Raw genomic sequence first — 25,555 nt, forward strand, 5'->3', positions numbered from 1 at the left:
ACTTATGGAATTTAAACTTTAACAACTAATTAACTATGTATGAAATAAAATTCAAGTTTCACAATATCCAAAATTAATCACATTTGTCCTTGAATTAAATTAAAGTAAAATCAAAGTTCAGAATTCATGAAGCAGAGGAAAGGTAGGCTCAGTCCCCGTCGCAACCTTCCGCCTTCGCACGTAAGTACCTACTCATTACCTGAATTTTTTTTAAACCATATAGGGTCAGACAACATGTCTCAGTAGAGTAATTATGCTAAACTTGTAAGACAGAATAACAAGACAAAGATTTCAATAGAAATTTCATAGTTTAACATTTAATTTAACTTAAACAATCATACAACAACTCATGCATGTTTAGAATTTTCATATATAACAGAAAAACATAAATCCATACATTCAAAATACAAAATGCATGAACCATTAAAATGCATGACTTACTATATGCATAAGCTCTTTCAATGCATGCATATTTTCTTATCTTTAGTTACATTTTCTTAATTAGATGATGCATGCGATGCCAAATTAATGCACACACCATCTAAGTTATCACTTCTTAGCCCTGCTGATACGACACAGACAGACATTCTCAGATCAGGACTATGACACAGGACGTGTTTTACATACAGGGGTGGCTTTAGCCTGGCCAGGTCCATTCACTAAGACGGGGTGAGGGACGTTAATACGAGAGAGATTCCCAACACCTTTCAACCCGATGCATCAGTTTTTTCCTTATGAGTACTATAACCTCTACGTTGCAGTCTAATGCAGAGGTTTTTCCCCAAAAATCGTGGGAGGGGAGGAGCAACTTTCCGTGCCCGTAACAGAACTTGCCCCATGACGTTTTGTATCACCTGCTACTCTCCAAGCAAGTATCTTGAGTTTAATGTCACATGATTACTTGATTACAGTCATACTTTTTATGCAACATCAAACTTAAACCACTTTATGGTCCTGTATGCATTCTTATAAAGCATTGGACAAAGTCATATAATTAAACTTGTAACAGACATTTGAGCACATGCGTAGCATAAACATCTTATTCATTTTCACACATCATAATGCATATGCATGTACATGGCCAACGCAACAAGGAGAATATATATGAACATCCATATCAACGAAACAATCATATCATCACGATATCATGGACATACATGTAGTCAACACATTTTTAGAATTTAAAACATAAACTTGTATTCATTGGACCTTTTGATCCTAAATCTTTAATGTGTAACCTTCCATTTACAATTCATGCCATAATCATATAAGATTGCATAAAATCAGACCTGCATAATCATTCACATAATGCATACTAATTCTATAAAGAAATTGAATAAAAACATATATACTATGCACCCTTTGAGCCTTGATTTATGAATTTGCCCTAATTTTTTTCCAATTTCATAACTATGTTCGACTGGTACAAAGCTCACAGAAAATTTTTGGCTCCATGATCAGAGCTGAAATTTTTACAATATATAGGAATTGTTGTCAGCTATCCATAGCTGCAAACCGTTCGTAAAAACTTCTTTGTATGAGAGAGTTATGCATGTTTTACTACAGACCTATTTGTTTATGTTTCGACTGTCACAGAGACGTGCTCGGTCCATAAACAGAGCCCAAATTTCTATAGTAGATGCACAATGGAGTTAGCTTTCCAACGCAATAATCCGTTCATCAAAATTGTTCCGGACGAGGGCGAAACGACCATTTTACTTAACGGAGGTCAAGTGGAAAACCTGGAATTCCGAGATTTGCATTTTTGTGAATCAAACTGAGTCACCCGAATCCCAAGAAAAATTAAAAGAAATAGGGAATACGCCTGAAATAAAATTTCAAAAATTCTAAAATATTCACACTAGATGGAACACTTCATAATCTATCAATCTAAACTAATATTTGCATAAAAATCATGGAATAAATCAAATACAAATATATTTTACGAATCTATTTCTAAGAAATCGATTTTTTATGATAAACCCGATTTCAAAAATGGTTTTCTTTAGGGGAAAACATGTTTTTGCCATGGATCATTAGATCTGAGTCAAACCCACGGTTAGGAGGGTTTGATCATGATCTAAACTCATGAAAAAACATCAAAATCCATGCCAACAACTCCGTTCTTGCAAGAAAAGCATAGAACCCTACATTTTGTTGAAAAAAATATATTTCTTGATGGATGCATGTCCCTTTTTGCTCGATCCACCGATCAGCCCTTTCTTCCAGCAAGATGAGGACCTTAGATCTCCTCTTCACACCCCTTGAGGCCTAGATCTTGCACTCAAGAACCAAAAGAAACCCTAAAAGAAGAGAATAGGGAAGGGAAAGAGAGGAGAGAGAGAAGAGGGTTTTTGGGGGAGAGAGAAGCTCTCCTTTTTTTTTTTCCAGCACAAATAAGGAGGGCAAGGGCTATGGGAGGGTTTTATAACCCTTCTTAAACTAGGTTATGTGCTGGAATTAATTCCAGCCCTTGATCTCATTAATGAAATTCATTTGGAGCCCTTGATCTCCACTTTGACTTTTCAAACTTTAAATAACCTTGAAAATCACTATACCTTTATTTTCAATTTGAATTTGAATTTGAAGTAAGATGCCACATAGGATGGGACGACCCACCTATGGGCTCCTACTAAACTAATAAAAATGGATTTTAATTTATAAAAAAGAAAACTATTATATTAAACTATTATTGAATAATCATAAAATTCCAATTAAAAATCATTTTTGTTTTATATAACCACAACTCATGTGAAAATGTAAAGGAATTGAATACAAGTTAATTCCATCTTATTAAGCATATTAATATGTATATTTTTAAAATCTACTTTTGTTAATTTACTTTATTTAAATAATTTTACTTAAAAGAAAAATCAACATTTTCTTTTTAAGTAAGACATTTTCAATTAGACATCACTTAGAATTTTCTCAGATATCCAAACCATGTAGGGTTTATATTTACTACAATTCAATATAATTAAACCCCTTAATCCTTACGAATATACTCAAACATTAATTTTTAAAGAAATTAGGGTTCTATATTGGCACGAAATTCAAGACATTTCACAATGCTATAGAAAAGAACTTAGAAATTTTCGGATATTACATTAAAACTTAAATCTGGATTGAAAGATTTTGAAAAACAGGAGTGTTGGATCTCGAAAGTGAGATGCAATGCCATACAATGATACGAGGTGATATGAAATGAGATGCAAAAACAGGAGTGCTGGATCTCAAGGTTGTTTGTTTTTTGTTGGTGGAAGATCAAATCAAAGTGAGAGAGAGAGTGTGTGTCCTCATTTTAAGCCTAATAAGGAGGGACAAACATGTTTTGGAGAGAGTGATGAGAAAGAAATGAAATTGCTCGATGTTATGGTAATGAGAAAGAGAGCAGTTATAAGTGATAATTAATTTTTTAAAAACTTATGTTCATTGCAAGTTACATTTTTTTTATGAAAACTTTATGCAAAAACTCTTACAAAATTTTAATTACCTTTTCAATTCACATGACAAGAATGTCAATTAAAACAAAGTTATAAAGCATCCAATTTTTGCACTTGATACCTTGGGTTATGCTTTTATAATACTTAAGATTTAGGATAGATAGGGGTTTCAACAGGTCATGTATGACCGGGTTCCCATCCATAAGGAATTTGTCAGGGTCATAAGGGTTTGGTAATAAAGGAAGGGATGCAATTAGCTATTTGGGTAAAACTCATGAGATCTGAATAGTATACGGATCTGTGTATGGTTTATGAGGTTTCATATCAAACCCGAGTCTGATTTGAGTTTCGTTGATGCAATTTTTGCATGTAAAAAAATGTTTAAAAATGTTATTTTATTTGAATTGGACCTGGTCTGATTCACATAATCCTTATCAGACCTAAGTATGGTTTTTCCTGTGAAGGATAAGGTCGGATCTGGTACTAGGCTACCAGCTCCTCCTATCACATTCCGTTCAAGACCCACCCATTTCTGCCAGAGGTCTGAGCAGTTGATACCCTTAGAAATAGGCCTTCGTCGGATGTAGGGGTGTCAACGGGCCTGGTTTACCCGGACCCAACCTGAACCAAAGACCCGATTAAGACCCATGTTCAGACCCAAAGGTCCAATCAATACATGGACCTGGTTATAGTTTGTGAAATTTTATACTAGACCCAGACCTGACCCGAGTTCCGATTAAGACCAACAATTTTCAATGTAAAAATGATAAAAAAAATGGTTTTACCGGGTATGGTCCGGGTTTGGTTCATGTAGTTCTTATCGGGTCCGGGTATAGTTTTTCTTATAGTGAACCCGATTAGACCTGGATACGGACCAGATACCATACCCTAGTCTGGTTCTACCTGGGTCTGAACCAAACCCAATCCGTTGACACCCCTAGTCGGATGAAGCAATCCTTTCCTGGGGACAACATGGTGCATCAATGCCTTGGTTTCACGTGTATGAATAAACGTGCATAATGGAAATCCGCGTAAAGGATCCTTTCATATCTATCGTCGTATCGACCTTGAGATCACATTATTGTAAGGTTGTTTTGATCGACACATTAGATGTGAATGTGATCTATGTGCGCTTAGTAAAACTTGGCGTTCAAAGTGCTGTAATCCCAGCTTGTGTGCATAGATTCTGATACGGTACGGCCATTCAGAAAACTACTCTAAAAACATAAAAAAAAATTATGATTTAAAAAGAAGATCCAAAATCCCACAAGGGCTCCACTCAGCTGCTAGGAACAACTTCTGAATGTCACAAGTTCGAAACTCACCAGTGACGTCCTTTGCAGAAAGGTAAAAGCTGATTCGCTTTTCAGTGGGCAGAGGGTGTTACTATTCTTTTTTTTAAAGGCAAGCTGGGGTTAGGCATAGCCCACCCGTTATTATTCAACATATCATCACTAGGGTTTGAACCTGCAACGTCTCGGAAGGAGGAGACGTGGACTGACAGCTCCTACCAACCACGTGGAGCGATTTGGATACGACGTTGGATCCCGGCCATGTGCCTAGTTCGGGCATCCTACCCTATCCCAAGGTTGTTAAATGCGATGAGGCGAAGAGCTTACACCTCTCACAACTGAAATGGAAGTGAAGCGGTGGGAGGGGAGGCAGTAAGAGAAGGACCACCCACCCAGCTGTTACGGAAGCGAGGGATATGCCGGTTGTCCGGTGGTCGGAGAAGACTGAGCAGCAGCTTCAGCACAGCAACTCCGGTGGTCGGTGGTCACAACTGGTCGGAGGTTGATGAGGGGCGCATCACAGCAACGCCTCAGTACCTTGAGCGTGCGCCTCGCCTCTGAGGCGTAAGCTTCAGGTACTGAGGCGTAGGCCTCTCACAACACTGCCCTATCCAAGTTGCACAGGTTAGGAGCATGGTGGAAGACTAATAGAATCCAGTTGCATTGTCTTTGCGCCATCAAGTTCCCGAGCAAGATGAAACATTGCAAACTCCGTCGCTGTCCTATAATTATTTTCGTTTTCATAAAATTTCCAGTAGAGTAATTCTTCCCTATATAAGATGGTAATTCTTCTCTAGGAGCTGTCAGTGTACGTTTCCCAGTGGTACGATTGAATAATAACTGGTGGGGTCTGCCTAATCCCAGCCTTGCCTTTCAAAAAATAAATCTTCCCTGTCTTGCTGTAAGCCTGTAACTGGTAGCGGTAGGGGCTGCCTAGTAACTGCTCTCCACATGATTTATACCTTTCCAATTCCAGGTCGCCCCCTCTCGACTCTAATAGTCCCTTTGCTTCTGCCGGCCGTCTGTAGCACTGTTCCTTCGTTGTTCGGTTCTCTCTCTCTCTCTCCATTACGTGTGAATAGGATGAGGATCTGAAAGTTGAGGGCTCTCATCACCAGGCATTCCATTTTATCAGCTTCTTTTGTTGGTATGGTTTGCCTTTCTCTTCCTTTTCCTTTTCCCCTCTCTTCCTTTACAGGTTTTATTGTGTTTTAAGGGATCTTAGACGAGGTTCTGGCTACGCGTACGCCTCCCGTACTCTCCATGCCTTGCAATTATTTATGTTTCTTAGTGCTTGCCTTTGACAATGTTGTGTTTTCACTTCATTGATTTACTCATTTTGATCTCTCTTTTGTTGCCCTGTTTTATATACGAGGAGCTGCAAACTTCAAACAATGCACCTGTGCGGACCAACGTACTCCGCGCGATATATAAAATAAAAACGAGAAAAAGGGCTTTGGCCGCCATCAAGGACCCTTTTGCACGCACCATTGGCTGTTTGCGTTACATCTCTCTCTCTCTCTCTCTCTCTCTCTCTCTCTCTCTCTCGGGGATTGTCTTGGAATACAGCACCAGTCTCTCTCTCTCTCTCTCTCCTCGATCTCCCCTTCCCTCGTCCGCCATGTCCTTCGAGACCACCACTGCAACCCAAAGGATTCATGTTGATTTGTTGGATTTCGTGGATTGGAGTCGTCGTTCCAGTGGGAGACTGGTCCATTAAATAGATCGACGCGTCGGACGATTCCCTTGGTATAACGATAAATCCAGCCCCCGCCCCCCCCAAACATTTCCCCAATCCTCTCGCTCAGGCACCCCCAGCATCTTCCCTTCTTCACAACAGCCGCTGCAGCTTCGTCGCCCGGCAATGCCTCTTCCATTGAAACCGATGCATAGTCGACGGTGGGAGATTGGGGTTTCCAGTGGAGGTGCGGAACCCTAGGGTTGAATTTCTGTCCCTTCCGCCGCGACATCGCTCCTTCTACCCCTCTTCCACAGCTCCCATAGATCTTTGGTTGCCTTCCTTTCAACTCCCGCTGCTGCTGTGGCCCTGAAGTTTTTCCGGTGATCGGTGAAGGCGACATTCGACCACGCCCCTCGGTGCCCAGGAGCCACCATCGTCCCTCCTCCTCTGCTGTGACGCCCCTAGCTAAGTCGGAACCTCCATCGCCCAACCTCCTCTGCAGTCCGACCAACACTGCAGCGACTACCATAGCCGCTCAGGAGCCACCGTCGCCAGACCTCCCCTCCAGCTTCGCCCTGCCATCGCATCAGAGCCACCATCGCCCGACCTCTACAGCGTCGTACCTCACCGCATCGGAGCCAACACCAGCTGCAATCGCCCACCATCCTTCAGCCATCAAGTTCTTTGGCATTTTGAGAGGTTTTATGACTGCTGAATAGGTCGAAAAGGTCGACCTCCCACTGCAACCGTCGACCATCCCTCTCTCTATCCTTTCTCCCTCATGAGTTGCTCGTCGCGTGTTTTTTGGGGTCTTGCTTCTGATTGTTCTTTGGGAGCAAATCGGAGGGCCCTTCATATCATTCAGGATGCTCTTAATGACTGGGGTGCAGCATTCGCCCTTCGACGGTGGGGTCTCGATGTTGACCTACCGTTCAGACTCAAGCATCGATTATTTTTCAATCTCTCGGATGTTTTCGGTTCATGCCTGGATGCGGGCTCTCTTCATATATCAGATGTTAGAAAATTTATCCGTACCGTTAGGAGAGAGCCTCTCGAAGCCTGTTCTGTCATGGCGCTGCTTGACCTGCCTTTCTTTTTTCGGGAGCTTCCACATTGGGTCACTGATCGAGGCTGGCAGCAGGTTCAACCTTTATGACAACGCTCTTTTTGTGCCCTTCCCACAAGATCTCAGTTGCGTCGCGCTAGACTGGGAGATTGGTGGTGCGCTTCATGTTTTTCTCTAAATTTTCAGAAATGCTTTGATTGCCATAGGTGTGGTTCATCTTTCCTTGCACGTCGTCATCCTTTTTGGAAGCGAAGGCGAATAAGCGTTCCTCACAACCATTCAACCGGAAAGCCTCTTGACTCCCACAAATCTCCTGTGTTGGGGAGCCACTTTGCTTGTCAGAGTTCTAAGCGACCTTCACGACGTACTTCTTTTTCGCCATGAGTGCATATTGAAGATCTTCAAGAGCCGAAGATTTCTTTTCGTGCCATCAAGATTGGGACTATCTGGGTCCTGGTCCAGTTATCTCATGCTCTGCCCAGGCAGTTCACCGGAAAATCCTTTTCTCCTACCGCTCTGGCTATATCATCACCTCCGGCGTACGTTGCCAAACTTAGCACGTCTGTTCGACTTCTCGTATCTCCCTTTCAACGACCATCGAACGTGCTGCCGGGGGGCCCCATGATTTCTGCTGCAAGTAGTTTTGATTATTATCCAACCTATGATAAGTCCATCAGTATTTCCCATGCTCATGCCCATCATGATTTCTCTGTCAGTGACTCAGTACCTTTCACGACTAGGGCCCCTTCTCGAGGTGGATTGACAGCTTGGTTAGATAGTCATGCAAAAGGTGAGAAAAAGTCAATTTTGCTATCGTCCTTCGTTATTTTTCCATTGAGGCGTTTTGATTACATGGTGGTTCACATTATGGCGTTTAATGCTCGTTCCACTAAGGCTCACAAATGCATGATTATTGGTCTATCAGTTCCTTTTCCTTTATCGTCAGCCGTCAATGAGGCCACCTCTACTGCCTCTACCGTCACTGATTCTGTGTGTAGTTTTTGGAGGTGTGTGACTCTCCATTCCGCTCCACCGGTTACTCGACAGTCCCTCACTCTATCGCCTTTGGGTGTTGAGGTTGAAGAGGCAGACCGGATGCTTGATATCTCTCTCTCCTCATCGCAGTTGATTCATATAACTGTCGATATGGTATCTACCATTTCGGCAGTCTCTACTATCCTAGGTGGCTCCTTAGATCCTTCAATTGATGTTGGCTCTGGTCTAAGGGGTGATTCCCCTGGTTCTTCGAGGGCTACTAAGCATACAGAGGTTGTTCGACACAGGCATGTCAACAGTGGTAGTAGAGGCAGAGGAGCAACCCTCTCAATGTAACGACTTTCGATGGCAGGTCTCCACGAAGGTCGGCGAGGCCACACACTCCCCGGATTTTTCCAGATTGTGTGTCATGAAGTTTCTTTGTTGGAATATCAGGGGCTTGAATTGCCCATCTAAGCGTACGTTTTTGGCTAATTGGGTTAGACAGGAGAAGCCTGACCTAATTGCTATCTGTGAAACTAAGATGGATGAAGTTTCTCGTTCTGTTGCCTCTGGTATATGGAGGGGTGTTGACTACTTTTTTAAGCCTGCGGTCAGCCATGCTGGTGGTATCCTTATTTTGGGGAAGCAATATTTAAATATTTCTCAACTGGACATGGGTCTGTTTTCATTGTTTGTTGCCCTAACTTTGCAGGACAGTGGCAGGAGGGTTGTGGTTACAGTTGTGTATGACCCGAATCACGCTGTCATGAGGCCTGCTTTCTGGAACGACTTAAATAGGATCGTCATATCAAACAGGGAGTATCATTTTCTTATGGGGGACTTTAATTGTCTTTTGTCTATCCAGGATTCTAATAATCTCGCTCATCTCAATCCATCCATGCGAGGTTTTCAAGATTTTGTTAATCAACATCACCTTTACCCAATTCCTTTTATTGGGGAGTAGTACTCTTGGTCGAATAGGCGGATTCGCCCATGCTGCAGAGTTCTTGACAGGGTTTTTGTCACTCCAAATTTGCTGGACCTCATTCCCGATGTCAAGTGTGTCTTGATGGCTCCCTCTATCTCGGACCATGGTCAGTTAATCACTATTTGGGGGGATGGTTTTAAACACGCCAGGAGTTTTGTGTTTGAACAATGGTGGCTCCAAGAGCCAGACTTTCACACTATTATTTTAGACTCTTGGAACAAGCCTTCCAATAAGCAGTGGGCAACTATCCGGTGTCATGGAAAGTTGTCTCGTCTCGCAAAGGATATCAAAGCTTGGCTCCATAATCGAGATGTGGCTAAATTTCATTAAATGGCTACTTGGGAGCAAGAGATTTCAGCATTGTATCAAACTATGTCTTCCCCGGAGTCTCTATCTGATTCTCACCTACAGAGTTTGCAGGACAGATCTATTGACTTATCAACGCTTTTGAAAAACTGGAGGGTCAAAGAGGAAATTAGATAGAAGCAACGGGCAAGGGTGAAATGGCTTGCGGCCGGAGACGATAATACTAAATTTTTTCACTCATATGCTTCTCATCGTCATAGGAGGAATGTCGTCCCATCAATCACCATTGGGAGCGTTTCGTACCTTAATCAACACGTTATTTCAGCTGTCACTCAGTATTTTAAAGATTTATATTCTGTTTCACTTACTGCGAAGGGTGTCATTGGCCCTGTTTCTGTCGGTTTGATTCGGCAAGATCAAGCCAGAATTATGCAAATGAGGTTCTCTGAAGATGAGATTTTTAGGGCCATCAAAGGGTTGTCGGGGTGGAAAGCTCCAGGTTCTGATGGGTTTCATGTGGATTTCTTCAGAATTTTTTGGTCTTGTGTGAAGCCTGATATTATTAACATGTTTGATGAGTTCTATCGCAACTCCAGATTGCCTATTCAAACCCACTTGACAATTATTTCTTTAATTCCAAAAGAGGATGCTGCCACTGATATCTCTAGGTTTCGCTCGATTTATGTTATGAGTGCCCTTTATCGGATGATTGCTAAGGTATTGGCTAATAGGTTGAAGGTTGTGGCTCACCAAATTTTTTCGAACTCTCAGTTCGCCTTTATCCACAATAAGAGGATTCACCATTCATTCATCTTGGCCTCTGAAGTCATTCACTCTTTACATCTTAGTGGCCAGCCCTATTTTTCTCTTAAATTGGATTTTCATAAAGCCTTTGATTCTGTGCATTGGCCCTTCTTATTTCAAATGTTATCCAATTTTGGCATTGGTCGTCGTTTTTCTGGGTGGGTGAAGGAATTGGTCTCTAATGCTCATGCCATGATTAAGATTAACGGCACTAGAGGTGGCCAGATCAAGTTGGGGCATGGATTAAGGCAAGGCTGCCCTCTATCGCCTTTGTTGTTCAATGCCATTGCTGAGGGTCTCGTGGTGTTGCTCAAGCGTGCTGCGGAGAAACGCCTGATAGATCCTCTAGATGTTTCAGATTTTTCGGACCATATTCTTATTTATGCTGATGATATGATTATTTTTGGGCGAGCAAACGTGCAACAAATGCTTAGATTCAAGCTTATTCTCCAGTTCTTTCTTTCTCTTTTTGGGCTTTCCCTAAATGATAGCAAATGCTCTCTTACTATGTTCAATGTTCAGTCTCCTATGCTTGCATTGGGCCAACAAATTTTTAATTGTGCAATCTCTGAGTTGCCGATGACATATTTGGGGCTGCCGTTACAAGTGAAGTGCCTCTCGTCCGCTGCTTGGGCTCCAACTATTCAAAAAGTAAAAAGCAAGCTTCTTTCGTGGCAGGCTTCTTATCTCTCCATTGCTGGCCGTCTGACTTTAATCAGACATGTTCTTTCTTCTATCCCTGAATTCTTCATGTCAATGTTCGTGATGCCTGTGGGCGTGGAGAAGCAAATTTGTCGTTTAATGTCGGATTTTCTTTGGTCTAGGTGTCAACTTAAGAGTAAGCGCCATTTGGTTGGTTGGCGAACGGTGGTGTTACCTAGGCGTATGGCTGACTTAGGTGTTTTTGCTCCAAGACAGAGGAATATTGCTCTCGTAGCCAAGCAATGTTGGATGGCCCATCAACCAGGCTCTCCATGTGCTCATTTGCTTCATGCTAAATATGGTGCTCTTGATTTATCTCATTTTCGCCATGGAACCCGAGGTCTGGCGATCTCGCACTTGCGAAGCATGTGGCTGAGAGCCTTATCGTCCTTCAGAGATCAAACTGGGGATGCTAGAAATTATGATCAGTGGTTGCAATGGGCGATTACACCAAATGGAGCGTTCCACACCCACAAAGTGTATAGATCGTTGCTCCCCCCAGGGGAAGATTGGTTCCCTGAGTGTGCGTTATGGGGTAAGGGCCCTTCTCCAAGATCTCGGTTCTTGGCTTGGTTAATTTTGCGTGATAGGGTTCAGACTCACAGTTATTTAAAGAAGTTGGGCTTTCAGTTTCCAAGTTGGTGCGTGTTGTGTCAAGCTGCTGAAGAAACTACTTTTCATTTATTTTGGTCCTGCCCAATCTTTGTGGCCCTATTTAATAGGTCGTGGAGATCTCCGAACGTAATTGTCAAAGAGGAGTCTTTTGCGCTTGATCTTCTCCTGGGCCCTATTGAAATTAGACGATGCAAGCGGTGGAGACTGATCTGGAAGACATGGTTGCTTACTACTTGGTGGTTTGTTTGGATGGCACGCAATGATGCTACTTTCCGTCAAATTCCGGTCATCTTTAATCATCTTGTCCATAAAATCCTGGTTGATGTGTATGCAATATTACGTATGCATCTTAGAGACCTCTCCTCTCATCTGAACGACGTTCACTCAGCAGTGGTTTCTTCTAATCCTGCGGATCCTGGTTGAGTTGGCTTTGTTGTTTTGTTGCTAGCTGTCTGTAGTTTCTTTTTCTTTAGCTTTGTTTTTTCTATATTTTAGTTTTGTTTTCTACTTGTTTGGTTCATGGGTTCAACATTTTGTTGATCTTCATGAGTATTAATGTTGATCTTCTTTCGGCTCTCTGTGATAGTAGATTTCCAAGGCTACTGTTTGCATTGATCAGACTTGTTCCGAAAGGGTCTCTGCGGGGCCCTATTAATTTTCCTTCCTTCGTAAGTGCAGCCCCTCTTTCCTTTCTTTCTTTTCCCCTCTATTGCTAATTAATGTCATCTATCCTTAGAACCAATTAGGAAGGCGGAGTGTAATTTGGCTCTCCAATTCATCTCTCCATAGAAAATGGCTGTCTGATTGCCTAAATATCTCCAGCAGTAAAGAATGGATTCTTGTCCCTATTGTTAGAGATATTGAAACGTCTGGGACTCCTCCAGAGAAGGCCACGGTTGATCAGGAGTCCCTGTCAAGGTCGACTTTTTCCCCTCAGATTGCCTTTAACTGTCAGGGAAAACCAAACTTATGGGAGTCCTGCTGGATTGAAGTCTATCCAGCACAATACTTGTAAATGTGGACAGGTTCATGATAAGTCCACAAGAGATAGAGATAAGGTTTTGGGTTTCCCTCATTGTAATGCATCTGTACAATCTTACAATCTGATTACACTGAACTTCTTCTAGTTCAGTATCTAAATAATGAATAGATGCCTCTGTGCTTTCCATGGATGTAGCTTGGTTCTCAACCGAACCACGTTAATTCCTGTGCAAGTTTGTTTTCTTTCATAGTATCAGAGGCAGACGTGTCATCAATGGTGTCTGAAGGTTCGAAGGCAGATCAATATGGTATGTTCAGTGCTCTAAACACACTTCATCATTTTCTGTCCATCAAATTGACGGCAGAAAATTATCTTATTTGGGAATCTCAGTTCATTCCCATATTGAATGCCTATGATATGTTAGGCTATGTGGACTGATCGAAACCTGCTCCTCAGAAAGTCGGTGTTGACTCTCCAGACCTCAATCCTAAATATGTTGAATTGATGAGGCATGACCAACTTCTTCTTAGTTGGATCATATCTTCCTTGACTGAACCAATCCTCAGTCAAATAATAGGTCTGTCTACATCATATGATGTGTGGGAAGCTTTAAAGCAGTGAATTTTGCAACTTAAGTCTTAGTTGCAAGACCTAAAGAAGGGATCCAAATCCATTGATGAATATATCCAAAGAGCAAAAGCTATTGCTCATCAGTTCTCCGTTGCTTCAAGGCCTGTAAATGATGAAGATCTTGTTATGCAAATTTTGAAGGGTCTTTCAAGTGAATATGCCTCATTCAAAGTCTCCATAGAGACTAGATCTGACCCTGTTACTTTGAGTCTGTTGCACAGTTTGTTACTTGTTCAAGAGGCACATCTTGCGAATCTTGAAGAGATTTCTGGTGAATTGGTCACACCCTTTGTTAACATGACTTCCAAGCAATTTGATGGAAGTCAAGATAAAAATTAAGGATTCAGAGGGCGACAGAACAGAGGGAACTATCAAAATCGTGGTAGAGGAAGGAATAATGGTGGTCATTTTAACAACTATAACAGGAATAATGGTGTACATTTTAACAACTATGGGTTCAATGGAAACCATGTTGTTTGCCAGCTATGTGATCAGGTTGGCCACATTGCTCAGCAGTGTCAGCAAAACTTAAATCGATCAAATGTTCCAAATGTCTATCATGCTGCAGTGGTGACTTCTGAAAGTTCTATTGCCAGTGATGATAATTGGTAGCCTCATTCAGGGGCCACACATCATGTGACTAGTGACCTGAATAATTTATCAGTTCATTCAGAATATCAAGGTCCAGATTTGGTTTGTATTAGGGATGGTTCAGGTTTGGCTATATCTCATATTGGTTCTTCCTCTATTTTGAAGTTAAACGATGTGTTGCATGTTCCTAAGATTTCCCGAAACCTGTTATTTGACCATAGATTTTTCAGGGATAATAATGTTATTTTTGAGTTTCACCTGAATGTTATGTGAAGGATCTAACATCAGGGAAAACCTTTCTTCAAGGAACAAGTAAGCAAGGCATGTATCAGGTACACTTAAAGAGAAGAGCTATTCCAAAGACTCTAGTGGGGGAAAGGACATCTGTTGACGTTTGGCATAAGAGGCTAGGCCATCCAGCATTTAAAGTAGTTCAGCAAGTTATACATAAGCTCGGTTTGCCAGTTTTGGATTCAGTTTATAATTCGGTGTGTAGAGCATGTCAACAGGGAAAAGTCATCACCTTCCATTTGATAATGCTAGCAATAAAGTTGAAGGACCATTAGATATTATTTTTTCTAATGTGTGGGGACTAGCTCCTGTTGCTAGTACTCTTGGTTTCAGATACTATGTTTCCTTTATTGATGCTTATTCTAAATACACATGGATTTATATGATTAAAAATAAGTCCAATGTTTTGGAAATATTCAAACTTTTTAAGTTGCATGTTGAAACTATTGTGGAAAGAAAAATTAAATATATCCACTCAGATTGGGGAGGATAATATCAAGCACTATCTAAATTCTTGAGTTCATGCAGCATTGGACATTGAATTTCATGTCCACATACTCATGAACAAAATGGTGTTGCTGAAAGGAAACATAGGTATATTGTTAGACTGGTTTAACCTTGATGGCTCGAGTAGGTATTGCCTCAAAATATTGGAATTATGCTTTATCTACTATTGTTTATCTCTTTAACTGAATTCCTCCGAAAACCGTTAGTTATGTCTCTCCTCTTAAAAAATTGTTTAAAACTGAACTTAATTATAAGTTTCTTAAGGTTTTTGGATGTGCGTGCTTTTCCTGTCTGGAACCATGTAGACATCACAAACTGAATTATAAATCAGATGAATCTGTTTTCCTAAGCTGTGCAGGCTTTTACTGGAAAAGTTTTTATTTTGCGCCATGTTTTTTATGAGAACAAATTTCCTTGTGTCAATCCCATTAAACCGACTAAGTCACTGAATATGCCTGATAAGTCTGTTCCAGTCATTGTGGTCCCTCAAAACTGGATACACAGTGAAATCTCCCCTGAAAATTCGGTAGACACTCAAGTCATCCCTAATGTGGTTGGTCATGTCCAACCCAGTGACAATAATGAAAACTTAGACTGTGTTGCCCAGTCACCTCAACTTGATAATCATCCCATTAAGCCTGAGTCAATTTCTATCCCTTCTCTATCCCATCAAGAAGATCTTCCTCAGTTGTCTCTACCTATTCGAACCCAGAGTTACCAGTCAAGGAAGCGGGAGCGGGAAGCGATACGGGAAGCGAGGCACTTTCAAAAATTTAGGAAGTGGGGAAGCGTGGGACCACTTAGAAGAAAATTCCGAACCGTCTCGGAAACGACCTAGGAAGCGAACCGGAAGCGACCTAGGAAGCGAACCGGAAGCGAGGGGAAGCGAAAAAAATGAAAAAAATGGGGAAGCGAGGGGGAAGCGTGAGGGAAACGTGGGGGAAGCGCGCTTCCCATTTATGGGAAGCGCGTTTCCCATAAAAGGGGGACGCGCTTCCCATAAAAGGGAAGCGCGCTTCCCAAAAAAGGGGGACGCTTCCCCTCACGCTTCGGAAGCGCGCTTCCCCTTTTGCCTAGTCGCTTCCATTAACTCTGTTCGAACCCATCACATGGTCACCAAGCTTCAAGATGGAACATGGAAATCCAAGTCCTATCTGTCTACCTTGTATTTGGTTCCCATTGCCTTATTAACTACCCTTCTTAATGACGTAGAACCCATTAGTTTCAAGTTTGCCAATCAAGACCCTAGGTGGCATGATTCTGTGCAAATGAAAATTTAAGCCTTAAAGAAGAATCACACTTGGGAATTAGTTCCTGCAAAGAAAGATCAGCATGTTATTTGATGCAAATGGATATCTAAAATCAAGAGGAGAGCAGATGGTTCATTGGAGAGGTACAAAGTCAGTTTAGTAGCCAAAGGCTACATTAAAAAAGAAGGTTTGGATTATTTTGAGATGTTCAATCCGGTTATAAAACCAACCACTATCAGAACAGTGGTTTCCTTGGCAATCAGTAATAGGTGGATGATTCACCAACTTGATGTGAATAATGCTTTCTTGAATGAACATCTTTCAGAGATTGTTTTCATTGATCAATCCCATGAGTTTGAAGATCCAAAACAGTCAAATCATGTTTGCTTATTGAAGAGAGCTCTTTATGGTCTAAAGCAAGTTCCCAGAGCCTGGTTCTCGTCTTAGCTCTTTTTTAAAATCTCTGGATTTTAAGGACTCCAAAACTGACACTTCTCTCTTTATTTTTCATAAGAATCAGTTGAAATTGTATGTTTTGGTTTATGTGGATGATATTATAGTAATTGAGAATTCTTCTAGTCGTGCAATGGATCATTGATAAAATGAGTGCAGAATTTGCTCTAAATGACTAGGGAGTTTTACATTTTTTCTTGGGCATTGAAGTTATTCATACTCTTGAAGGTCTTCTCCTATGCCAACGAAAATATATTTTCGATCTCTTAAATCGGGATGGCATGACAGGAGCTAAGCCCAACTCTACTCCTATGGTTCTATCTCCCTCTTTGGCTTCTGGTATAGGGGAACCTATGGAAGACCAAACTATATGCCGTAGCATAGTTGGAGCGTTGCAATATGCTACCATGACTCGTCTAGATGTTGCACATGTAGTAAATAAAGTATGTCAATTCATGCATGCACCAACTAAGGATCATTGGTCTGCAGTAAAACATATTTTGAGATACCTCAAGGGAACTATCCATTATGGTCTTTTGATAAGACCCTCAGCCTCCTTAGCCTTATCAGCATTTTCAAATGCAGATTGGGCATGATACCCAGATGATAGAAAGTCGATTGGTGGATATGCTATTTTTTTGGGTCAAAATCTAGTTTCGTGAAGCTCCAATAAACAAACCACTGTGTCAAGGTCCAGTATTGAAGCTGAGTATAGGGCCTAGCCAATACTGCAGCAATGGTTACATGGATGCACTTTCTTCTCAAAGAGCTTGACATCAAAATGGAAAATACTCCCACGTTATGGTGTGACAATGTAGGGGTTACTTATTTGGAGTTTCACCATATCTATCACATCAGATGCAAACACATTGAAATTGACATTCATTTTGTGAGAGAAAAGCCATTAAATATATCTCTAGCAAAGATCAGGTGGCTGATACTTTTACAAAGCCTTTGTCCAAACAAAGATTTTGTGGTCTCTGTTACAAGCTCAACGTCCTTCCTGTGCCATTGCACTTGAGGTGGGCTGTTAAAGATATTGAAACATTTGGGACTCCTCCAGAGAAGGCCACAGATGATCAGTAATCCCTGTCAAGTAGGGATGGTAGTGGATTGGGGGAAAATGGGGCCCCGCCATGCCCCATTTGGACAGGGGATGAAGGGCATGAAACGGGGATGGAGTCGGGGATGAAGGTTAAAATCCATCCCCATGCGGGGATGGAGGCGGGGATGGACTTACACTTTCCCCGCCCCCAATCCTTCTAAGGGATGGCAATAGACCGAGGGGAAATGAGGCCCTGCCCTGCCTCGCCCCCGTTTGGACCGGCGATGGAGGACATTAAACGGGGATGGAGGCGGGGGTGGAGGTTAAAATCCATCCCCATGCGGTGATGGAGGTTCGGATTTTGAGAAGGGGCGGTGGTGGAGACCTTGTCCCCCGCCCCGCGGTCCATTGCCATCCCTACTGTCAAGGTCGACTTCTTCTCCTCAGACTGCCTTAGCTGTCAAGGAAAGCCAAACTGATGGGAGTCCTGCTGGATTGAAGTCTATCCAGCAAAATGTGGACAGGTTCATGATAAGTCCACAAGAGATAGAGATAAGGTTTTGGGTTTCCCTCATTGTAATGCATCTGTAACTGAACCTCTTCAAGTTCAGTATCTAAATAATGAATAGATGCCTCTGCACCTCTCTCATGATTTTGAGAGAGTTTCCGTGGAATCGTGGATGTAGGTTGGTTCTCAACCGAACCACGTTAATGCATGTGTAAGTTTGTTTTCTTTCACCTATGTAGGCCAGAGCCCAACAGGCTGCAAATGAACACAACGGCATCATTCTATGTAACATCAACGATGGGCATAAGCGCTTCTACAGTAAGCTTGCTTCTTACGGTTTCTCTTTTTGGGTATAACCCCAATAATGATGATGGTACCCACCTACCCTGCTACCTAAGAGTTTCTCGGATAGAGGCTCTGCAAAAAATTGTCAGCTTGCCTTTGGTTTTCTGGGAATGGCTTTGAGGTTCTCCCCAGCCCTATCTCTTCAATTTTGCGGCTTAGATGTCGTGAACAACCGACAAGCCGACTATGTCCCGAGCGCAACTTTGGTGGAAGCTCGATTCAAGGGTCCCATATCTGGTGAGGCCTTGGTATGCTCCCCATGCCATATCCTAGCAATATAGACCTTCTCTTTCCATCTGTTGATATTGATTTATTCCAGCCCCGGCTTGCTTTGCAGTACCATAGGCTAAGCATGTGTAAGCTAAGTAGCAGTGGTCGTAGACCTCAGAGTCCACAAATGTGCTCCAATCTCTTCTAAATCAGTTAAGGCTTGTGTTGCGGATCGTTAGAGACACTTCACATCACCTCTGTGTCTTGGTTAGTGTAATTCTGCTTTAATTGGGACGGACAAGCCATCTTATTCCTTGATAAAAAATGCCGCAGGTTGGACACCATTTTAATGATGTTTCGTAGAAAGCCTGGTGATCATGTCTATCAGCCGCATGATTCTACACTGCAGCAAGGAAAGGTAACGCCAATTATTTAGCATGAACTGTACATTGGTTGTATGCTGTATACATCATCCGCCATATATGGTATCAGTTGAGAATTTATGATCAGATTTACATAACTTTTTAGCTTTTGTTAATGTAAAATATCACCTGTAACACACTTCAGTTCTCTTATCCAACAAAGCATAGTTCATATCTGAATGCCTAACAAAATTCCCATCTCTCTCTCTCTCTCTCAAACCATTTATTTTCAGTCTCTGGTGATGTGGATATAATGGCAGTATCGGGCATATACTAAGTCTGCTTCAACCTTTGCAATTCTTGATACATTAATATCCTACTAGACATAGAACTGCTCTTTCTGTTGGCTACAATCTTGGTTAATTTAGGTTTCATTAGTGCAGAGCTTACTAGTATACTAGATTACTTTGTGTCATTTAGGCTTATTCCGACTGTCCACATGTGCGGTTTTTATACAACAAGCAGGTCAATGAGCTTAGAGCTGCAATAGGACCATTATCTGGTCGAAGTCTAAAGTTTTGCACTGATGCATGCTTGAAAAGATACTTGGAAGCGCGCAACTGGAATGTTGAAAAGGCCAAAAGGATGTTGGAGGAGACATTGAAGTGGAGGTTAACATACAAACCAGAGGAAATCCAATGGGTAAAGTTACATTATCATGAGCCTTCCTTTTCCAGACTTCAACACAGACACAGTTTCAAAAACTTGTGTTTGATTGGCCATAAATATTAAAATAGTAGAATATCAGAAAAATATAATTGTTGTTTTAGGGCATGGTGTTGCTTGCTCATATTTGTCTTCTTTCATGTGTGAAAATGTGTTTTGTTGTATGCGGAACAAATGGTGGCAACACCTACTTTCCCATCCCTAGATTTGGACATCCTTGAGGGACAGCATGATGATGCTTTATGTTAGTAATTTTTATCAAGCTTCTCTATTGATAATCTGATCATTGCTCTTTGCAGAACTGCTAGAATACATGATACTGGTGGAGAGGTAAAAAAGGATTAATGGTATTCTTAATACGCATAAAATTCTCCATCTGTCTATTCCTTTCTACTGGCATGATTATACACTAATATATGCCTAGCCAACATGTTTCAAACCATCTGCTTGAGATGCCTTCTACCTAAAGTGTTTATTGTGAACTTTTTGTTCAAATAACAATTAAAGTGAAGCAGGGTCATCAACAACCATTTCTTCAAATAACAATTAAAGTGAATCAGGGTCATCAACAACCAATCTCTATGATAAACAGATCCATTTTGCAAATTCTTTATTACGGGTACTTCCTACAAAGGATTAGACTAATGATGTATACAATACTTGAATTAGTGGTGGAGTTGCTACATAGTTGGTTCTCATCCTTCAGAGACTGCAAGTGCAATTAAGTGCATCCGTCCACAACAAGATCACCTGAATGCCTTGACATTTTATGTTGAAAAATCATATCCTTTCCCAACTGCTCTAGTTTGAAATCTAAACCACGAAACATTCTTATACTTTCTGCATTTATTTTTTGTACATTATTACTGCTGCCACTGAATGCGCACTTGTGTTTATGTCGGTAGTCTTGGAAGCAATTGCTGCAGTGGAATAACAAGGTCATTTAATTGGTTACCCATCACATTGAACATTGAAGAAGACATCTAAGAAATTATTACCCCCTGATGAAGCTATTGACTGCTTCTTAATCTTTATTAATCTTTTCCATCTAAATTCATTAACTGCAATAATCTGGTTATGGTCATCCGTTAGGGAAAAAAAAGGAAAGAAAAGGAAATGCTTCCAATGACTTTTTTTTTTCACTTGATAAGAAACCCGTGATTGAATCTCCAAACACGTAATTATACCTTTTCATACCTTCAGTGTACAAATATGGTTTCTTTTATCCAGGTCTCATACTCTGCATCTCAGTTTGCAGCATCTTCTCTTTAATTGTAACAGGTTCTTAACGGTTAATTGATAAGTGAACAATAGTTTATACTTTAATTAGTGCTTGAAATATTCTGAACTTCTTTCAGCATGAGGTTGCCACTGAAGGGGAAACAGGAAAATTATATAGGGCTGATTTTCGTGATAAACAGGGAAGGAGCGTCCTTGTAATGAGACCAGGACTGGAGGTTGTTGCTGATCTTTGTCAGCTATTTTATTTGTGACAGCAATAAAAATGCACATTTCTGAAGTTCAGCTTCTAATCTATGCAGAACACATGGTCACACGGAAATCAACTACGCCACCTGGTTTATATTCTAGAGAATACGAGTTTCAATTTACCAGAAGGGCAAGAGCAGATGGTCTGGTTGATCGACTTCAGTGGGTGGTCACTTTTGAACAGCACACCCATCAAGACTGCTCGCGAAACTACCAACATCTTGCAAAATCACTATCCTGAGAAACTTGCAGTAGGATTTCTGCATAATCCTCCAAAGATCTTTGAAACATTCTGGAAGGTTAGCTGAATATCACCTCTTATATACTGCTCTAATCTATATCAGGATACAGCAATGATGGTACACCCTCTTTTTTGGAACTGCTAATAGTATCCAGAATTTTTAGATAATCTTCTATCATAATATAGCCTCCTTTATGTTATGTAAAATTTTCAGAGATTCTGAAAAAGAGAAAGTACTGATTTTTAAGCTCATTGTCGTACTGCATGAGTTTGCAAAAATGAATGGGTATGCTATGAAAAATCATGGGCCTGTTAATTTCACAAATTATTATTGATACTTGTGCGATTTGAAGATCATATGGGGCACTGTCCTCGAGTATAAATCTTGGATACAGTCATGCATGCCTTTAATCAGTTTGCAAAAATGAACGGGTATGCTATGAAAAATCATGGGCCTGTTAATTTCACAAATTATTATTGATATTTTTGTGTGATTTGGAGATCATATGGGGCACTGTCCTCAAGTATAAATCTTGGATAGTCATGCATGACTTTAATCATTGAAACTGTTTTAAACGGCTTCAGTTATCTTACCAACTCATTCCTTTCCAATTTGGCTATGCAGGTTGTCCGGCACTTTCTCGATCCCAAGACCTCTCAAAAAGTGAAATTTGTGTACTCTAAGAATGGTGAGAGTTCTGAGCTTATGCGACAGGCCTTCGACATTGAAACTCTTTCAACAATATTTGGTGGAAGGAATCCTTCCAAGTATGACCACGTGGAATACTCCAAGCAGATGGCCATGGATGATGTCAAAGCAGCTCTGTTTTGGGGTTTCAGTGATACAACTGGAGGAGGCTAATGGCCACTCCGTAGGAGAGACGAACCCACGAAATCAAGTGCAGTGCTCCACCTGCCATCTGATTGACCGACGTTGCAGACAAGCACACCTCCAGCGTGCATGGCAATTGCATCGGTATCAAGGCTACACATCTGGATGATGATCCAAGGTTCTTCTTCCCTAGATAGCTTTTCTCCCTGTTGCACGGCTAGTACAAAAGCTAATCGTATGGGAACAATTACAATTAACTTCGTGTTGGCTTTTGATTATGTTACCGTCTTTAACAGTTAGAGAACCCTTGTTAATTTTAGCGAATTCCTGCTGCTTTGATATTCAATGTTCTTAAGTCCTCTCTCTCTCTCTCTCAAAAATTTGAATAGGAAGCCTCTCAATTCGGGGTCGCTTAGCATACAGGTGAAGTTAATACTCCACATAAACCCAGTTATTGGTTATATTGGCAGCTCCAAGTCAACCCTAACCCGACCCGTGGACAGCCCTAGTAGCATCTGACTTTTGAACAGGTGGTCCGGCTCCAGGTTTGGTCTTTGTCACAAAGATTCACCACTGGAGACACACTCAAAATGCCATGTCTATGTGACATAGGATGTCGTTATGAACTTATGATACTGTGGCTTACTAGTATCACGGGCACAGAAATTTTGTGAGCTTGTGTGGCGCCAGACTGCTCAGTCTAACTACCATATAACAGCGAAAGGCCTTGCACAAACTCTTTTTTGTGTGCACTGTCCACCACCCCGTGCACAGCTGCCTATTGGCACTGTGCACCACCTCATGTGAAGCTGCCTAAGTGGAAGTTTGGCCTCAAGCATCGCTCCATGCAAATTGCCTGGGCCAAGCCACTGTCTCTGTGCATCTTAAGTGATGATGAATGCACAAAGGGGTCATCATCTAAGTTCCCAAGAAGGGACGATGCTCACTTTCCTCCAGACCACAACCAAAATTCAATAACAATGTCACACCTCTCAAGCTAAGACGCAACCTCCTGAAAGTGTCACCCATGAAGGCCTTTTAGATATGTCAACGGATGGGAGAAGGTTATTCTCATGACTGCCCAGTAGCTTATACGTCATAGCAAGCAACGCTACCCAAATTGCTCATTGGCCTTAACCCACACGCACCCCCTAATGACCAAATGTTGTGCGTGGGATATCTCATCGAAGTTGAAAGGTCCTTAACCAAATTTTCAAAAGCAACATCCTCTGATCTGCTAGCATATTGCTTAACCAAACAATGCTCCATGTCTATGATATCATACATCATCACATCAATGACAATATCGTTGTCCATTGCATGTCATCTCGTTCTTACACTTGATGCATTTTTTGCTCAATGGAGCTGAACATCGTGCTTGCCACATTCCAACAAGCTTGGTTTGGGACATTCTCATTCACCCAAGTCATTGTCGTCCTTGACAATGTTGGTGCATGTAAGAACAATCTTCACTTCTAATCGTCAGTTTTCCTTCGCACTTTAGCTTTGGTTTTTCTTTTCTTTCATCCTTATCAACTTGTCTTTCTTTTACTCTAGAAAATCCAACTTTACGTCAAAGCTCTCAACATCATGAGCGACAACCAAGCTTCTCCTTGTGCTGCCCTCAACTCAATGAGCGAGAGCCGAGCTTCACCTCACGTTGCCCTCAACACCTATGCACGACAACAGAGCTTCACCTAGCACTGCCCTTATCACTTTAGGCACCCCAAACCTAAGGCATGCCTTGCTCCCATACAAACATATGTCCAGTGCCTCTCCTAGGCACCTGAACTTCCAATTCATAGTGCATCATTTATTGGCCTTAACCCACCATCATCGCAATTGTCAACACACCAAGTTTCATACCTCGATGCACCTCAAGTCACTTCAACAATAGTCCTTTGCTTCCTCGAACAACCGGGCATTCTTTGCTCGTGAAACCCCAGTATAGTCTCAAACTTAAGCAAGTCATCCTTGCCCGCAGAGCAAACTTGTTGACTTTTTATTCCTCTTGGGTGCTTCCATTCCAACCAAAGGCACTCGGCTTGTCAAAGGGGCACTTCAAACCTTGGGGCACCTTCCTGGCCCCAACCAAAAGCACTTCTACCCTTGCCTAGGCACTTTTGGCCTATCCAATAGGCAATTCCAGCCCAACATGGTCCTCTATTAAGGCAAACAAGAGGCCACCAGGAGGTCTGCTCCTCTAAAGACAACTGCTCATGCGATTTTCTTCTCGGTTCACGACATAAACTTATCTTCAAATTGCAACTATCTATGTTTATACGACCCCCACAGTGGTTCTCCACAATGGTCTTCTTGGTCACTCATCCAATAGAGGCACCTATCGGCCCAACGATGCAACTCTCTTCCTCAAAGTCAACACGTTGAAGCTCTCTTCTTAGAGCAAGCAAACACATTCTCATAGGAACCAAACCGATGAACCAAGAACGATGGCCTCTTGCCACTTCAACGAATTGTGTCCTATCCCAATCCAAGACTTGAATCGTACTACAACCCGACCTAGGCGAAATTGAGGAGGATTCCTGACAATAACGGACCAACAACGAGCATGCTGCTCAAGGTGGGCACTCCGCAAACACACCAACTTCATCGTCCTATGCATAGATATTTTTACTTCATGCATCCATCATCTCGCTCGAACATTTTGGGAGAGAACTTACAAGTTTCATTGAGTCTCTCTTACTCAAAGATGCAAATCCATCCGCCTGAATAATCAAGGGTGCATGTTTTGCATCGTACACAAAGCAAACATGGTAGGAATCAACCACACTGGCTTACCCATGTTCTCTTATCCAACGGAGCAATAACCTTGCACTTATACTTACCATCGACAAGATGTCCCATACCATCCTGCCAATAACTTGCTTCTACGCTCGATTCACCATGCTTCAGCTGCATACACGGGATAAACCAACTTCTTGGACTCATCCAATGAACATTTCCTCTTTCAGTGTCGAACTGACCCAAAGGCATGGTCACAATGAATCTTTTTTCTCTGATACGATTTGTACGAACAAAAAATTTTTGTGAGCTCATGCAGCATCAAACTGCACAGTCTAGCCAGCCTAACAGCCAAAGGCCTCACACAAACTCTTTTTTGTGTGCCAAATTCATCATTGACACTGCACATCACACCATGCACAACTGCCTAAGCAAAAGTTTGGCATCACGCATCACCCCATGTGAACTGCTTGTCCC

The 25,555-nt window shown here is 41.7% G+C and overlaps 1 protein-coding gene across 7 annotated transcripts; it reads left to right on the forward strand.

Moving 5' to 3' along the window:
* The first annotated feature begins 5,133 nt into the window (after window positions 1-5,133).
* LOC149848852 (uncharacterized) lies at window positions 5,134-22,682 on the forward strand. 7 transcript variants are annotated; one of them, XM_089997722.1, is made up of 6 exons: window positions 5,134-5,359; window positions 19,021-19,105; window positions 19,575-19,751; window positions 21,134-21,232; window positions 21,317-21,562; window positions 22,130-22,682. In XM_089997722.1, the coding sequence occupies exons 2-6, from the start codon at window positions 19,037-19,039 to the stop codon at window positions 22,364-22,366; spliced, it is 828 nt and encodes a 275-aa protein (XP_089853848.1). In that variant the 5' UTR covers window positions 5,134-5,359; window positions 19,021-19,036; the 3' UTR covers window positions 22,367-22,682. The 7 variants fall into 7 exon arrangements, with proteins under 7 accessions (XP_089853848.1, XP_089853841.1, XP_089853874.1 ...); XM_089997715.1 differs by having other exon boundaries at window positions 5,134-5,310; XM_089997707.1 differs by lacking the exon at window positions 5,134-5,359 and adding an exon at window positions 5,402-5,882.
* The last annotated feature ends 2,873 nt before the right edge of the window (window positions 22,683-25,555 follow it).

Source organism: Nuphar pumila, chromosome 1 (genome assembly GCF_984573655.1).
Source record: "Nuphar pumila chromosome 1, dmNupPumi1.hap1.1, whole genome shotgun sequence".
In the NCBI taxonomy this organism is placed as follows: domain Eukaryota; kingdom Viridiplantae; phylum Streptophyta; class Magnoliopsida; order Nymphaeales; family Nymphaeaceae; genus Nuphar; species Nuphar pumila.